The 18,570-nt window shown below is 37.7% G+C and overlaps 1 protein-coding gene across 6 annotated transcripts in view; it reads right to left on the minus strand.

The window, feature by feature from the left end:
* HIPK3 (homeodomain interacting protein kinase 3) overlaps positions 1-18,570 on the minus strand; it is an 83,720-nt gene that overhangs the window by 11,650 nt on the left and 53,500 nt on the right. For all 6 annotated transcript variants that reach the window (XM_020872461.2, XM_020872454.2, XM_070473200.1 and 3 more), the window contains exons 3-8: positions 16,642-16,765; positions 6,592-6,711; positions 5,917-6,003; positions 5,247-5,431; positions 4,338-4,497; positions 3,810-3,933 (exon numbers count right to left, since the gene is read on the minus strand). In XM_020872461.2, coding sequence (XP_020728120.2) covers positions 3,810-3,933; positions 4,338-4,497; positions 5,247-5,431; positions 5,917-6,003; positions 6,592-6,711; positions 16,642-16,765 — 800 coding nt within the window. The remainder of the gene's footprint in view (positions 1-3,809; positions 3,934-4,337; positions 4,498-5,246; positions 5,432-5,916; positions 6,004-6,591; positions 6,712-16,641; positions 16,766-18,570) is intronic.

Below are 18,570 nucleotides of genomic sequence, written 5' to 3' on the forward strand. Positions count from 1 at the left end.
CCATCTCATTCACTGTCATCCCCTTCTCCTCCTGCCTCCAATCTTTCCCAGTGGCCAGAATCTTTTCCAGCTCTTCACATCAGGTGGCCAAAGAATTGGCGCTTCAGCTTCAGCATCAGTCCTTCCGATGAATATTCAGGGTTGATTTCCTTTAGGATTGACTGGTTTTACCTCCTTACTGTCCAAGCAACTTCTCAAGAGTCTTCCCCAGCACCACAATTCAAAAGCATCAATCAGTCTTCGACATTCAGCTTTCTTTATGAATTCTCACATCTGTACATGACTACTGGAAAAACCACAGCTTTGACTATATGGACCTTTGTTGACAAAGTGATAACTCTGCTTTTTAATACATTGTCTAGGTTTGTCATAGCTTTCCTATTAAGGAGCAAGTGTCTTTTAATTTCATGGTTGCAGTCCCCATAAATGGTGATTTTGGAGCCCAAGAAAATAAAATCTGTCACTGTTTTCACATGTTCCCCATTTACTTGCCCTGATGTGATGGGACCTCTGATGCTACGAGGATATTTTTTAATTTTTTAAAAGGCTTAATTTTTTAAACATTGTGTTTTAAGATAGCTTTTTAACTCTCCTTTTCCACCTCATCAAGAAACTCTTTAGTTCCTCTTCCCTTTCTGCCAATAGCATGGTATCATCTGCATATCCGAGGTTGTCAATATTTCTCTTGGTAATCTTGATTCCAGTTTTTGATTCACCTAGCCTGGCATTTTGCATGATGTACTCTGTAAAGAAGTTAAATAAGCTACAGCCTTTCCCAATTCTCAACCAGTCTGTTGTTCCATGTCCTGTTCCAACTGTTGCTTCTTGACCTGCATACAAGTTTCTCAGGAGATAAGTGGTCTGGTATTCCCATTCTCTTAAAGAGATGGGAATTCTCTTTAAGAATTTTCCATAGTCTGCTGTGATCCACACAATCAAAGGCTTTCACGTAGTCAATGAAGCACATATAGATGTTTTTCTGGAATTCCCTTGCTTTATGATCCAAACGATACTGGCAATTTGATCTTTGGTTCCTCTGCCTTTTTAAAATCCAGCTTATCCACCTGGAAGTTCTTCGTTCACATACTGCTGAAGCCTAGCTTGAAGGATTTTGAGCACTATCTTGCTAGCAATGTGAAATGAGCACAAAGAAATAAAGGAGAACAACAGAATGGGAAAGACCAGAGACCTCTCCAAGAAAACTGGAGATGCCAAGGGAACATTTCATGCAGAGATGGGCACAATGAAGGACAGAAATAGCAAGGACCTAACAGAAGCTGAAGATATTAAGAAGAGATGGCAAGAATACACAGAACTATATAAAAAAGATCTTAATGACTGTGATAACCACAGTGGTGTGGTCACTCACCTAAAGCCAGACATCTTGGAGTGTGAAGTCAAGTGGACCTTGAGAAACATTAATATGAACAAAGCTAGCAGAGGTGATGGAATTCCAGCTGAACTATCTAAAATCCTAAAAGATGATGCTGTTAAAGTGCTGCAACTCAATACATAAGAAAATTTGGTAAACTCAACAGTGGCCACAGGACTGGAAAAGGTCAGTTTTCACTCCAATCCCAAAGGAAGGCAATGCCAAAGAATGTTCAAACGACTGTACAACTGCACTCATATCTTCAAAATAGACTGGCACATTATGAGACAAAGGGGTAGGAAGACCAACACTGGGATTTTCTACAGAAAATCCAAAATGGATTAGAGGAAAAACTTTCCTTTCTAAGCAGCCACTATACTAAGATAAGAAATAATGAGACAACATATTATAAAGCCTGCCTGTTATGCTGCTGCAACCACACCTATTAGTTCAATAAGCGAGCCAATATTTTGCTTTCTCTTATTATTAATTCCAAAACTACTGTTCTTGACATCTGATCAGTTAACGACTCTGAGAATATCTCCTTTTCCTTCTGTTATCCTTGTTTGAACCACTCACAGCTGTTATATGGCTTGCAGGATCTTAATTTACCCACCAAGGATCAAACCAGGGCCCCCAAGAAGCAAAAGCCCAGAATTCTAACCATGAACCCCCAGGGAATTTCCTGTTACTCCAGATCTTGATTAAATACACCACACTGTAAGTAGAAGGCAATCCCCAAATTAATTTTGGCACATGGAAGAAAGAGGTAGAACCTAACAATGTATTTTTTGTTGTTTAGTCACTAAGTCCTGTCTGACTGTAGCCCATCAGGCTCCTCTGTCCATGGATTTCCCAGGCAAGAACACTGGGTGATCTGCCATTTCCTCCTGCAGGGGGTCTTCCCAGTCTAGGGATCAAACCCATGTCTCCTGCACTGCAGGAGATCCATTACCACTGAATCACCAAGGAGGAAACAGCCTACCAGTACAGATTACACCCATCCATATGAACATGTACTCGTCAAGATACCACTTAAGTAGTAACTGACTGAAAAAAAAAAGCATCAGTTTTGTGTGCTCAAGTATTTAGAAGTAAAACATCTATGACTATTAACAGTGTGTGTATGTGTAATAGAGAGAATAAATGTAACATGTTAATACTTGTTGAATCTAGAGTAGAGGCATTAATATTATTTGAATTTCTCTATACGCTCAAAATGTTTATAATAACAGTTGAAGAAAAACAAAGAAATACAGCAGCACCTCTAAGAGTGTTGACAATATGCTACAGGTATTTTTATTACCAGATAAGCCATGGGTCACTGCCACAGATAACAGACCAAAGCTACCCTGGGAAGAACCAAAGTGGCTGAAGAGCTGCCGTGTTTTCACCTCTCTCATTGCTAGTCAAGCAAGTCAACAAACACACTCTTGGTGCTTTTTAGATCCTGTGCCGGAGATTAAAATAAAAACTTCAAAAAGTTGCTCATATCCTTAAATAAATATTTAACACAGCACCTTCAGAATCCAGAAATATTAGACCTGGAAATGATCAAGAGAATAGCCATTCCATCTATTTTCTTTGACTAAGGTTGAAGAAAGTTAACAAACTTGTCTGGGATGGCAGAGCAAACAAAAGAAATAAGAACTAGGTCCCAGGCATCCTGACTTAGCACCAAGAGCTCTCACTTATTATTAACAGCATTACAACACGTCAAACGGTCCTTTCAGGCCCGTGTGAAATCTCTTGATTTTAAGATTTAGATGTTACAGCCTAGCAAGGACAAGATGCTAGTACAGGACCTAGCAAAGAGGACTTCATTCTAGTTATTCCAGCCAAAAAGTTCACTGCTATTACTCTCCTACCACAAAGAAGTTCCTCAGTGTGAGAATTTATGCCTCTTCAAAGGCATTCTGTCATTATCTCATTTGAGGATTTGATATTTTTTAACTAAATAAAGGCAATTTGATAAAAGTCAATATTTAAAAAACAAAAAACTAAGCTATGGGTAAAAAACAAGACTACAATATTTTAGGAAAGAAATCCTTTGACCAAAACATAAAGATCTGAGCTTTCAGTCACGGTAATGTCTAGAGATGCCATGCAGATATTAAGTACTTAACCCTGGAGCAGTTTTACCCAGCATAGGGCAATCGACAGCCTTCCCAGTTCACTAATTCCTACTAAAGTATTTTACCATGCTAGACTCTACACGAAATACAACTGTCATATGATCCATTTTGTTAATGATGACTACAATGGAACTCCAGTCAATTAATGAGTATCAGTGGCTTAAAGGCTACTGACCAGCTTAAATTCAAGTGTAGCATTAAATGTAACAAAACCCATGCAGTATATCTAATGAATAGATGCCTAAACTTATTTTAAAATAATGCATGCCAAAACTCAAAGTGTAATTTAAATAAAAGAATACCTTGAATAGCTGGGGGACAGATAATCAGTGTCTGCTGAAAAGCATCACCACAACCAAAATGAGCGGTTCCAGCCTGCAGAGGAATCCCGTGGTGCACAACTGAATGAGCAGATGTGGTTAATGCCTGGAAACAATTTATGGACATGGCATTCATTATACAGAGCAGGCTTCTAATAATTGCGTACACATGCTTTATAAGTAGAAATAAAATGCATTTTAAAAAACCATAATTCTGTGATAAAGACGGACCCAGAAATTGATCTTACTGAAGTCTACTTCTTGTAGACTTGAGACACATAGAGCCGATAGATTGTATTGAAAGAATAAAAGGTGAAGGAAAAAAAATAAATTTGAGTAGATGTGTTCCAACTGTTACCCTGAAATATTAGAGATTTAATAGAACAGCCACAGTAAGACCTCATCAGCACTGGAAGTGCTAATATGGAAATTTATGCATATTTCAAAAGCAAAATGATTAATTGTTAAAGAAAAGAGAAGCAAAAATGACCAAAAACTGTTTGGTCTTACCTGACTTCTTAATGTGCCAATTTTAGTAAAATTTGCTGCCAGATTAGTAGTACTGCTTGGAGCAACTGGTCTTAAAAGTGAAGTTTTATTGTGATTATTTGCATCACATGAATTTGGATGGGACTTACAAATATCCATAATATGAAAACAGGACTTTACACTGCAAAATAAAAAGTAAACAGTAATGGTCATATTCTTTTTTAAATGTTTAGAATAGTTTAAGATTAAAAATTATTTTTAAAAGAAAAAAAAAGTCGATGGCTTGCACTTAATTTGCAGATTTCCAATACTATGTCTACCAGGAAATCTTATAGGATGGAAGTTTGAAGCAAGCAGCAGCAGATGCTTCTATCTGAAACATTTTCTTGAGACAGTAAAGCAACAGTGAGCACATTTTGGTGAGTACACTATAATTTGTGACCTCCATTTCATTTCGGGCATATATTCTTCTCCACCAACCCATGAAAAAACATTCTTCCACAAGGAAGAGAGGAAAGGGGGGTGGGGGAATGGAGGAAAAGAGCAAATGGTAAAGGGAAACTGAAAAAAGGAGTTTTTCAATTTGGAGTTTGCAGGACTCAAAACTGAAGGAGGAAAAACTTAACACTTTCTCTAAGTATAAATATGTCCGGTCATTAAGGTAAGAATATTATGTAAAAGTGCTATCACTCAGTCATTTTCAATATGCTATTTTGGAAAAAGAACACTGGACTGTGATTTAGATTTGCATTCTAGCTCTACTCTGCAATTTACTGTCTATGTGAACTTGGTCAAGTTAGCTTAACCTCTTTTGACTCAGTTTACTTATATTTAATCAAGAAACTCAATCATTTTTCTAACAAACTGGTTTACTATAGACAGCATTATCATTTCTTCAGAATCATTTTAAAAGATTTTAAAGTAACATACTGGTTGCTATGAGGGAAATCAAGAAGATGCTTCATATTAACAAAAGCATGGTTCAAAGTCTCAGCTGGAGTAATTCTTAAATCTGCATCAATCAGCAACATTTTTTTCAACAGACCAACAAACTCTCTTCTATCAGCTTTCTCAGCCAAAAGATCACTTCCTTCCAAATCCATCACTGTGTTCACCTGCAAAATCAAAATTTCAAGACATCAAATGAAAATAAACCATACAACATAGGATACATTAAAGTCTCACAATTAAAAAAAAAAACCTCAACACAGGAAAGAACAAAGAACTACAATTATTTTCAAATAAGAAAGAACACATCTCAAAAATATTTTGAGGTATCAAAAGGCATTCAAAACGGGGAAAAAACTGCTTTAACTAAACAAACATTCAATTCTAGAGAGATGTAAGTAAAAAGAAATATGTTTGCTAGGGTCTTCCTTTTTAAAGAAAATACTGAAGAACAGGATAATACAAATCAAATATTTGATAAAGATGAATGAAATTTAGTTTCTGAAACATTAGAATCAATTTCATTTGACGAGCTTAAAAACAGCAAGCACTCTGTCGTGTAGAAAATGATTAACATATTTTGGCATTCTTGGCATTCAAGTCCACCAATTTATATGCATGAAAAATTGACAAATGTGACTGTGGTACTCACATGCACTATATCATCCAGACTGTTGAATATGTACTTTCTGGCTTCTTTAGACTTCATTCCTGTCTCTGCCTCATGTTCTTCCAGTGTCTTATTGAATATATCAGAGAAGGAAAATATCTTATTACTACCATTTATAAATTCTTTATTTCTTCAATTCTGGCACATTTAGTCTAATATATTGACTATTCTAAGGAAAGTAGTAGTTTCAAAAGAATAACTGTCAAAATATAAGTTTTAAAAGTATATAGAAAATGGGACATTCAGGTTCAGGTCAAAAAATATATAGATCACACTCATAGATAAATTCCCTAACAAAATTACTAAAGTTAATCATTAAAAATTTACTGATCCTGGGAATAAATTACATACTTGGGTTACACAGTAAGTGATTAGGTTCAACCCTGTCCCATAAAGCTTGATAAATGTAGAGCTGGGTAGGGAAGAACTCAAAATGATACACATAAAATTTTTTAAACTATTTAAAATGCATTACTAATTGTGTTGCCAGGTTAGAGAATGAGCTAAGCTATTCAGAAAAGACTCTCCTTATTAAAAGCGGGATTGGGGGATGGCAAAAAAGAAACAAATGTAATAAAATGAACACAGAGAGTATTATCCATGAAGGTAACGCATCTTAGAAAACTGTTTTTCTAAATATTTTTTTAAGTGAGTTACCTTTAATCTCCAACCAGAATGGGAGAGATCTGTTTCTCTGCAAAAAAATCTTGTGGATTTTGTACCCACATTTAACAACTGTTCTCCTGGTAAACCTTGAGTCTGAGAAATGTATCGAATCTGAAAGATAATTTACAAAAGAGAAAAAGTTATTCTTTTATTGCATTAAGACATTAATTGAAGAGCTATAATGTATCAGACACTAAGCTAGATGTTAGGTCAAGAATTAAATGATGTAGTGTGTGTGCCCTAAGAAATCAGTTTGCATGTATGCTAAGTTACTTCAGTCATGTGACCCCATGGACTGTAGCCTGCCAGGCTCCCCTGTCCATGGGATTCTCCAGGCAAGAATACTGGAGTAGGCTGCCATGCCCTCCTCCAGGGGATCTTCCCAACCCAGGAATCGAACCCATGTCTCTTACTCTAGTGGAGAAGATAACAAGTAAGCGATTATAAAGCAGTGCAATATATGTAATACAGGTATAATAAAGGCATGCCGTATGAGAAGGCAAAGAAGAGACATATAAAGTAACAGTAGTCATATAAAGTTCCAGAAGATGTGATGCTCAAATCAGGTAGTGAAGAACAAATAGTCTGTTAGCCCTGAAGGAGTGGGAAAATGTGATCTATTATGATATAAGGCTTCCCTGGTGGCTCAGACAGCAAGGAGTCCAGCTGCTAATGCAGGAGATGTGGGTTCAATTCCTGGGTCAGGACGATACCCTGGAGAAGGAAATGGCAACCCACTCCAGTATTCTTGCCTGGGAAATCTCATAGAGGAGACTGGCAGCTATAGTCCATGGGATCCCAAAGAGTCAGATACAACTGACCAAGTAACACTTTCAAGGTTATAATATGGAAAATAAAAAGAATATATCCACACATTGAGAGACTGAGGTTCACTAAGTGTGAAATGGCAAGAGACGAAAGTGATCTAGTAGGCGAAGGGCTTTATCGAGAGGTTAAGAAGTTTGGATTTTAATCTGAGAGGTAATACTGGGAAGCCACTGGAGAAAGTGAAGAAATCTACACAGGAAATTGACAGCTACTTGACTCAGTGACAAGTTAACCTGACTGGGTAAATCAGGACTATGGGAACACTGGAGGGCATGCATGCGTCTACGTCATGACATACGTGTGCTTGGGTCAGCAGGGAAAGAGACACAAGCACAGATGAGCTCTCTCAGGAGGACAGTGAAAAGGCTCAGGGCCTCTGAAGTTAACATCATTCTGTTTGAACACTCTTCCCCCATGCACCTGTATGGCTGTGTTTCGCTACCTTCAGCTCTCAGCTCAAATGTCACCTTCATTCATGAGGCCTTCCATGACCCACCAATAAATAAGGACAATCTGTCCCCTCTTCAGTACCCCTACTGCCCCTTCTCTGTTGTATTTTTCTCCACAGTGTTTTTTACCATCTGACATTCTGCACATTTACCTTGTATTTCCTTTTCAATTCTGCAGTAGAAGTAGGAAGGACGTTGTTCTGTTTCCTTACATATACACCCATGACAGTGTCTGGTACATCATTCAGTTCAGTTCAGTCATTCAGTCGTGTCTGACTCTTTGTGACCCCATGAATCGCAGCACGCCAGGCCTCCCTGTCCATTACCAACTCCCAGAGTTGACTCAAACTCATGCCCATCGAGTTGGTGATGCCATCCAGCCATCTCATCCTCTGTCGTCCCCTCCTCCTCCTGCCCCCAATCCCTCCCAGCATCAGGGTCTTTTCCAGTGAGTCAACTCTTCGCATGAGGTGGCCAAAGTACTGGAGTTTCAGCTTCAGCATCAGTCCTTCCAATGAACACCCAGGACTGATCTCCTTTAGGATGGACTGGTTGGATCTCCTTGCAGTCCAAGGGACTCTCAAGAGTCTTCTCCAACACCACAGTTCAAAAGCATCAATTCTTTGGAGCTCAGCTTTCTTTATAGTTCAACTCTCACATCCATACATGACTACTGGAAAAACCATAGCCTTGACTAGATGGACCTTTATTGACAAAGTAATGTCTCTGCTTTTTAATATGCTGTCTGGGTTGGTCATAACTCCTTCCAAGGAGCAAGCGTCTTTTAATTTCATGGCTGCAATCACCATCTGCAGTGATTTTGGAGCCCAGAAAAATAAAGTCTGACACTGCTTCCACTATTTCCCCATCTATTTGCCATGAAGTGATGGGACCAGATGCCATGATCTTAGTTTTCTGAATGTTGAGGTTTAAGCCAACTTTTTCACTCGCCTGTTTCACTTTCATCAAGAGGCTCCTTAGTTCTTCTTTGCTTTCTGCCATAAGGGTGGTGTCATCTGCATATCTGAGGTTATTGATATTTCTTCCGGCAATCTTGATTCCAGCTTGTGCTTCATTCAGCCCAGCGTTTCTCATGATGTACTCTGCATATAAGTTAAATAAGCAGGGTGACAATATACAGCCTTGACGTACTCCTTTTCCTATTTGGAACCAGTCTGTTGGTCCATGTCCAGCTCTAACTGTTGCTTCCTGACCTGCAGATAGGTTTCTCAAGAGGTGGGTCAGGTGGTCTGGTATTCCCATCTCTTTCAGAATTTTCCACAGGTTATTGTGATCCACACAGTTAAAGGCTTGGCGTAGTCAATAAAGCCAAAGTTTTTCTGTAACTCTCTTGCTTTTTCAATGATCCAGCAGATGTTTTCAATTTGATCTCTGGTTCCTCTGCCTTTTCTAAATCCAGCTTGAACATCTGGAAGTTCACAGTTCACGTATTGCTGAAGCCTGGCTTAGAGAATTTTGAGCATTACTTTGCTAGCGTGTGAGATGAGTACACTTGTGCGGTAGTTTGAGCATTCTTTGGCATTGCCTTTCTTTGAGATTGGAATGAAAACTGACCTTTTCCAGTCCTGTGGCCACTGCTGAGTTTTCCAAATTTGCTGGCATATTGAGTGTAGCACTTTCACAGCATCACCTTTCAGGATTTGAAATAGCTCAACTGGAATTCCATCACCTCCCCTAGCTTTGTTCGTAGTGATGCTTTCTAAGGCCCACTTGACTTCACATCCCAGGATGTCTGGCTCTAGGAGAGTGATCACACCATTGTGATTATCTGGGTCATGAAGATCTTTTTTGTACAGTTCTTCTGTGTATTCTTGCCACCTCTTCTTAATATCTTCTGCTTCTGTTAGGTCCATACCATTTCTGTCCTTTATCGAACCCATCTTTGCATGAAATGTTCTCTTGGTATCTCTAATTTTCTTGAAGAGGTCTGTAGTCTTCCCATTCTGGTGTTTTCCTCTACTTCTTTGCACTGATCGCTGAGGACGGCTTTCTCATCTCCCCTTGCCATTCTTTGGAACTCTGCATAGTTGGCCCTAAAGTAACTGATCCCCCTCAAATATCTGTTCCCCAACTCAACAACTGGGCAGCACGGGAAATAAACAGAGGCTTAAGCCCTTGAAATTGTGTTTGAAAACATAGGGTTCTTTCTTTAAACCTAGAAGACAACTACTCTATCCTCTCCTGCATCTTCTATTTCTTCTTCTCTACGAGATTTTTGCCCTCAACCTACAAAATGTTTAATATCTTCCAGCCTAAAAACAAAAAATTCCCTTAACTACTTGAAACATTTAATTGAGTAAGTCTTAAAATAATAATCTATAGTTTCCTTTTCATTCTAAGCTCAACACACAACAACTGGAAATCTATTACTCTCACAAAATGATATTAAGGTAAGTGATGGCCTGTCATTAACTGAACATTCAACAGTTGAATATTAAACCTTATCTTACTTTAACACTATTAGCTATTATCTTTTCACTTAAAAAACTGTTCCTTTCATTTCCACATTATTCTTTTCTAGTTGTCTCCTTACTTTTTGGCACTCTTTAATTGCCTTCCTCCATAGCTTTTTCTCTAATTCTATGTCTAAATATTTATCTCTAGCTCTGGAGATCTAACTGCTTAAGTGAAACTCTCCATCTGGAAGGCCTTTCAGTACCTAAAGTGAATACATCCTAAATGGATTTTTCTTAAACCTCTTAAAACCTCAGGTATTTCCCCTTTGATGATCACTATCACAATGCCTGAATCAGAAACCTGAAATTGATGCCTGACAAGTACCTCTCCCACATCACCCTCTTCCCAACAACCAAAACTCTTAACAATTTTATCTCATTTGTATTTTTCATAACTCTCCCTCCTCTCCATTCTTCTTCAGGTCTTCTTAAATTCTAGTTATACAGTCTCACAGTCTACAGCCTCCTAATTAGTCTACATGCTTCCCTAATGGGCTTCTCTGGTGGCTCAGTGGTAGAGAATCTGCCTGCCAATGCAGGAGACACACGCTCGATCCCTGGGTCGGGAAGATCCCCTGGAGAAGGAAAGGGCAACCCACTCCAGTATTCTTGCCTGGAGAATCCTATGGACAGAGAAGCCTGGTGGGCTACAGTCCATGCAGTCCCCAACCCCAACCACTCATCCCCAATTCATTATTCACATTGCCAAGACCAAGAAATTGCTAACAGCCATTTTGGTAAAATGTAAATCTGACTGTTACTCCCCAGTATAAAATTACTTTATTGCCTACAAGCTGGATTCCAAATCTCTAATTCGGCATACAAGTCCCCCCGCCCCCCTTTATCTCTTCCCAGCTCTTCACACATTCCGTTATTCCAACCTCCTCCAGCACCTGCTGAACCTGGCATGCGCCAGTTTGTCTTGCTGAGATTGCTCTCTAACTCCTACTTATCACGTCCCTGTCCCTCTCCCTCCGGCCACTTCACTAAGCCAATGTGCTAATCTTTTACTGTTCCTTCTTCAAGACTCAATTCAAGAAATTCTCCTTTGTAAAACTATCCCTAACCAAAACACAGGCAATCGTCTTCTTCTGTGCTACCACCACACCTGGAATATAGCAATTTTAATGTATTTATAATACAAAACAATTATTTTTACATGTCAGTTTTCCCTGCTAGAATATGTGCCTCCTGACAACAGTCTATGTTCATGTATATCTGTATCCCCAATTTTACATGAAATGATAATTAAAATCTTCACCTTACAAATTAGTTTCATTTCATTAAAGTGCAGTGCCTTTCCCTCACTCAGCATTCCAAGTGCCTGAGTTCCGTGTTTTATGGAAAGAGAAAATGAAAAGTACCCAAATGCTGCATCAGAGTCTCTCAAAGTAGGGAAGGTGGTCAACATATCAATTTCAACAAACATACACAGGGCATTTACTATGATAAAGACATGCAGATTAATAAAATATGGTGTCACTCTTCAACAGCATTAATTCAGTAAAATAGATAAATAGGTAAGCCCATAATCTGCAATTAAACTAGGAAGTGCCATTATAAAGAAGAAAACAAAGTGCTAAAAGAACCCAATAGAGCAGTTAACATACCTTAGAAGTAGAGAGAGCACTGAAAAAACAGCAAATGAACCTGCAAGTTAATTTTCGGTCCTAATGCCTGCCAGTCATTTTCATCGAGAACTTGTCCCACCCATCTGCCCCTCCCATTCGCAGCAGGATGAAGGGCAGGGATAGACTTAGAAGCAGTTTGCCTTGTGAACTCAACTAGAATTAAGCTAAGCAAATCAGATTTACAAAGTCAGAAACATAAACTAAGAAACTCCAGACACCATTGAAGGATGAGCTGAAGGGCATAAAGCAGAGCTTGAGTTTGATGACTATGCTAACATAACCAGAGTAAGCAAAAAATCTGAGTAGCAAGTTAGAATCAGAACAGATAAGAGCACTTACAGAGCAGCTAAATTAGACTCATGATCTAGCACCAAAGTGGAATTCTACCAATGCCTACTAACACTTCTAAGTGTTGCCGTGAATCCAAAACCACCTTCAATTCCAGACTTCACAAAACCCAGGCAGAGTAAAGCTCATTCTTGAATTTATGTGATAGTCTACACATAAATGGGGCTTCCCTCACAACTCAGCTGGTAAACAATCTGCCTGCAATGCAGGAGACTAGGGTTCAATCCCTGGGTCGAGAAGATCCCCTGGAGAAGGAAATATCAACCCACTCCAGTATGCTTGCCTGGAGAATCCCATGGACAGAGGAGCCTGGCAGCTGTAGTCCATGGGGTCACAAGGGTCGACACAACTTAGTGACTAAACCACCACCACACATAAATAAATGAACTCTTATTTGAGCCTACTTGAGAAAGCCTCTTTGAGACCTGAATAGCTTGACAAAGTAGAATTCCTTAAAGATTCTCACCCCACCCTGGAATGGAAATAGGGAGCTTTATTTTTCTTACATAAGATATAATTTGATATTACCAAGTGTAATAAAATTTGAATATAAATCCAGGCTTTTAGCCATTATGGATATGGTTCTATCTAAACTCTAACAAACATTCTGCAAGACCAATCAACATTTATCAAGTAAATACTGCCATTCATCCATAAAAACATTATTTAATTTCCTGAATGATACTGACATTTTCCCCATAAATATAAGTCAAACTCAGTACATACAGCACTAGTGAGACAGTGTGCCTACAATAAAGACAGGAAAGGATCCAGAGCACAGTACCAATTCATGAGGCAGCCGTCTCTATACAAACACAGTACATACAATTGTGTACGAACAGAAATAAATGCGTATGAGAAAAATATAATGCAAAAAATTCTTAACATGGTCAGTGGCAAGTTGTAGAATCCAAAATTCAAAGAAGTAATTGCCTTGGAAAGACTTCAAGAGATGACACAGACTATCAAAGGAACAGAACAGAAAGCTCATAATAAAGAGTTAAAATAATCTAAATAGTTTTTCATAGTGACTCAAATTTGGCCTTGACGTATATTAACTACGGGTATACCGTTAACTCTCTTTCACCTCTTCTGGAAAAAAACAATGGGTTAGAATGTTAAATAAAGATTACATGAAAGACATATTAACAAGAGTTAAGAAACAGATATCACAACACTTCTCATAGAAGTGTTTATTTTTGTAAATGTTTCACATGCACTTAAAATAAATGTAACCTGCACTTTTGCATGTAGTATTGGGTGTAGTACTCTATGCCTGTATTAGTAGATCAGCTTGGTTAACCATGTGTTCAAATCATTCATATTCTTACCAACTTTTTTCTATCTACTTTCTCTATCAATTACAGAAAGAAATGCACTGTAAATCTCTACTTATGATTATGGTTTTGTTTCCCTTTTTTTGGTTCTATCAACTTTGGTTTATAATATTTTGAAGCTGTTGAAAGGGATATAAAATATAGAATTTCTGTGTTTGTGATGAATTGAATCTCCAAATTAATTGGCTGGGCTTCTGCTCTTTATAATCAATACTGATATATTTGCAATATAAGAACACTCCTGTTGTTAAAAGCAATGTTATTATTAAAAGCAAAACAGAAGAAGAATACCTAGTACAACATACAATTTGAAAGAGAAATATTTGTACAAAATGTTATCACAAGGAAAAATGATAAACTAGCAGAGGCTGCTTGCTCCTTCCCTGGAACTCATACCTGGAGACAGAATACCAGTGGCGGCTGACGAATCTGAGAAACTAACATAAAGACAGTGAAAACCCTCCCTGAGTGAGGGCAGATCGCAGTGGCAGGGTGGAGGCGGAGTCTGGAGGAGGGCCAGGGCCAGGGAGTGAGGGCGGACTGCAGCAGGGTCCGGCTGTGCTCTCACTGCCTTCGAAGCATCATTATCCATGACACAGTGCAGAGACAGTCTACTGCCAACAGCACAGCTTCTGGACTCAGACTACCTGTTATTAGACCTGCAAGTTATTCAACTTCCCCACACCGTGGCTTCCTCATCTATAAAACTTCATAGGGTTGTTGTAAATATTAAATGAGTTAAAGTGTTGACAGTTTCTGGCACATAAAAGAATTCAACAAGTATTAATTAGTAATGTCACTACTACTGCCCACTGCACTGCCACTGAAAGGCAAAAAATAAGTTAAAAAAAATAAAATAGCAACAATGCCCCAAATGGATATCCAAGTATATCACAGTAGCTGATGCCTAAAACAGGAAACAGGTAACAGAGAGAGACATGCCCTTTCACATCCTGAGTAGATGATCAAAATCCAAGGAACTGAGGAAAGTTTATGAAATTCAACCACATAAAGTAAAAAAAAAAACCAACCAAAAAACAAAAAATGCCACTCACATGAACATTTTAATGCAAAAATGCATTTCAGAGTCCAAAACCAATTTAGGATAAAAAAAAAAACTTCAAATTAGGAAGACAAGGGATAGCCCTTATATTGCAGGATAGCCCTAAAAACAGACATTTATCAAAACCAAGCAAGCATCATATTTGAAAATGAGTATGAAGTCTAAGACTGGAACAACAACAACAAAATCATCATTCCTACTGGTTTGCACACATTTATTTTGGAAAATAACTTTTAAAATACTGGGTTGAAAACTGTGTAACTGTATTGATGCTGTATGCTAATAACTTTTTTCAATTATTATGACCTGTTGGAATTAAAATGATACACATTCTGAAAATATTGTTAATCTGGATCGATAACAATTTTTTTTCTCACTTTTGGTTTTTTTAAATTTATTATAGATTTTAGAAAAACTGGATTTATAGGTTCCTTTTCAGTATCAACATGAGTTGTCCAAGATTAACTATAAGGTCCAAATTCGGAGTAAAATAGCCAATCGACCTTTGTACTTCCACTAGATGGTGTCCTGTTCCAGAGTACCATGCATGCCATAAATCGGTCCACAAAGCCAAAGGTGTGTTTCCAGCATTTGACAGGTTCCTCAGTACTTCAGCAGCTAAGGCATTATGGACTTTTCAACCAGATCATTAATTCTTTCAAAACTAGTTAGCTTGGCATCTGAATCAAAGTTAATAGTTAAAAAATGAAGGAAGGTAAAAATCTATGGAAATTTTTACAGAAATGGTCTTTTAAGAGGTATGTTGAACAGGGAGAGGGAGTATTAAAGAAAGTATTAAGAGTATTAAAAACAAAACAAAACAAAACAAAAAACCTGGCCTAAAAGAAGTTTCATGGGTAGAAAGTCTTTGGAAGAGGATGAGATTAAAGTTAACAATAACATCTAATAATTAATATTAAATGATTTTTAGAGTCATCTCAGCAACATTTAAGTCACTAAATTAACTACCTCTCATATCCCCTTTTATGTAGAAAGCTAAACCCTAGAAATCAGGTATCTTGCTACAGTATGTATGTGTGCTTTTAAAATGTTCTACCTTCCTATTTTTTCATATATAAAAGTTAAATAGTATATCATTTAAATAAAAATATAAGCCAAACAAAATTTATGTAACCCTTGTTAATTCTGACTAATATTTTTCACTAAAATATGAGTTGAGTATATATCTCTCTAATAAGGGAGGCATGCTATAAAACCTTTTCAAAAAGTGAAGAAGACAAGTACTTCAAACGACAATCCTGATAATAAAAACCAAGAGAATAGCGAACAATATTGTCTAGTAGCTTAGAAAGACTAATGAACATACCTGAAAACCACCATGAAACGTGTATGAGGTAACCCGCTAGATTCTATGGAGAATCATTTCAAATAATCTTAAGCTAGACTTTTAGCACCATCAAGAACAGTGAAAAATACTAAAGAGGGGTCAGATGACTGAGTTATTTAAGACCAACAAAAGGTGCTGGCTCAAGACCAGTAGTTATGATGCCTTTTATTTCTTGGGACAGGTTGAGATTTCATCCATCACCAAAATCTGTCACCCAGGCAAAGCACTATTATTTAAATGGACACAGTCCAGCCCTTTGTGTATATACCTACAATATAAAAATTGGGACTAAAAAACATTCTCCCAAGAGGTTTACAAAACTGGTTTTCAGGTATGTGGATTACAACTTTGTTTATGAAATTACAACTTTATTTATGAAAACATTTTAAAAATCAAATCCTGTTTTGAGATCTTGAATTTCTGTAAGATCCCAGGTTTTGCCATTTTATTCTAACAAGAGCTTCACAAGTATTGTACGCCTGGGGAAATGCATTCCTATAAATCTACTGTCTTTCTTTACATTCTACCAACTCCACTGGATTATGTAACAGTTCTGTTACCTGGTCGTACTCCAAGGCTCCCGGGTAGAGAGGCCATCCAAGGAATAACTCTGCAATCACGCATCCCAGTGACCACATGTCTATGGCTTCACAAAACGGCAACCCCAATATAATCTCTGGAGCTCTGAAATTCAAAAAATTTTAAAAATGACTGTAAAATTATCCAATTCATCTGATATTCAAAGAAAAGCTCATAAAATCAGAGAGAAATCATCTATTCACAGTAATTCATCATTTTTCAGAACTCTTTCAAACCTAACAATAATCCTGAATTAAACTTAAAGGGATGCTATGAGTACAATGGGGAGCTTCCTTGGTGGCTCAGCAGTAAAGAATTTGCCTGCAGGAGATCCAGGTTTGATCCCTGAGTCGAGAAGATCCCCTGGAAAAGGAAATAGCAACCCACTCCAGTATTCTTGCCTAGAAAATCCCATGGACAGAGGAGCCTGGTGGGTTACAGTCCATGGGTCACAAAGAGTTGGACACAACTTAGCAACTAAACAACATGAGTACAACATTGCTATGATGAAATAACTACGCTTAATCTAAGTTTTATTAACATGACAGTAAAAAAAAAAAAAGGAAAAGCACAGATCTTGTTTTTTGAGACTACAGCAGAAGTAACACACTAGAAAGAGAACTGTATTCTGCATTAAAGGGCAGAAAAATACAGAGAACATCAAAAAACTAAAATGCATTTTAGCACGTAAAGAGCTTTGATTATCTAGAAAATGTATTCCATGAAAGATACAATTCTCAGATAAATTATATTACTACTTCCATGACTTTCCCATAAGAAAACTGACTTTCTAAGAGAAGTTTCACATACAGTTCTCTAATTCCAAAGTCATACAATCACGGTTATCCTGAACAATTTCAATGATACAGAGAAGTTATAAAAACAGTACAATACATACTTTTTCCTAGTCCACTTGAGAGTAATTTGCCAAATAACAGCATGCTTTGTATTTCCTACATACAAGATTCAGTTCAGTTCAGTTCAGTCTCTCAGTCGTGTCCGACTCTTTGCGACCCCATGAATTGCAGCACGCCATGCCTCCCTGTCCACATACAAGATTACTCTCCTAATAACCACAACACAATCATCAAAAGTCAGGAAACAAATAGTGATACATTTTCACCAGCTAAGCCTTGGACTGCAAGTTGGGCTGATTGTACAGATAATGTCCTTCATGGCAAAAGAACCCAATTCTGAATCATGTACTGCATTTAGCTGTCATATCTCTTTAAGTCTTTTCCAATATGGAAGAATCCCTCAAGTATTTCCTTGATTTCTATGACCTGGCACAAGATTCCTGAGTATGGCATTAGATCCAGGTTATAAATCTTTGGGAGAAATGTTTTAAAAGTGATGGTTTTTCTCCCTCATTATATGCTATCAGGTGGTACAAAACTGATTTGCAGCACTACTGATAATATTCACTTTGATTACTTGATTAACATGGTGTAGATTTCTTCACTATCAAGTTTCTTCTTTCCCCTTTGTAATGAAGTTTTTTGTGGGGCTTCACTTTCAGGCTGGAATCCAATTTCAATTTATCCATTTATTTACCTATGTAAGTATAATGGATTCCTATTTTATTCAATGGGTTACAATTCATTACTGTAATTACTTACTCTGATGCGCTAAATTCCCAGACTTGACCAGTCGGAACTCCTTCAATGAACAACATGGGTCCTCATGACTACTAGGGTGGCACTGTTCCCAGGATCTCTCAGTATACTTATTTAATACAGTTACAAAAATCCTTCTGCCAACCTTTTTTTTTAAACTTAAGAGTGCTGATTGTCATATCTCTTAATGCAGTGGTTCTCAATCTTGGCTGCACATTAATTTTTGTGCTGACCACACCCATACCAATTAAATCAGAAACTCTGAGGATGGGACAAAGGCATCAGTGGTTTTTA

The sequence above is a fragment of the Odocoileus virginianus genome, chromosome 10, assembly GCF_023699985.2.
Source record: "Odocoileus virginianus isolate 20LAN1187 ecotype Illinois chromosome 10, Ovbor_1.2, whole genome shotgun sequence".
NCBI lineage: Eukaryota > Metazoa > Chordata > Mammalia > Artiodactyla > Cervidae > Odocoileus > Odocoileus virginianus.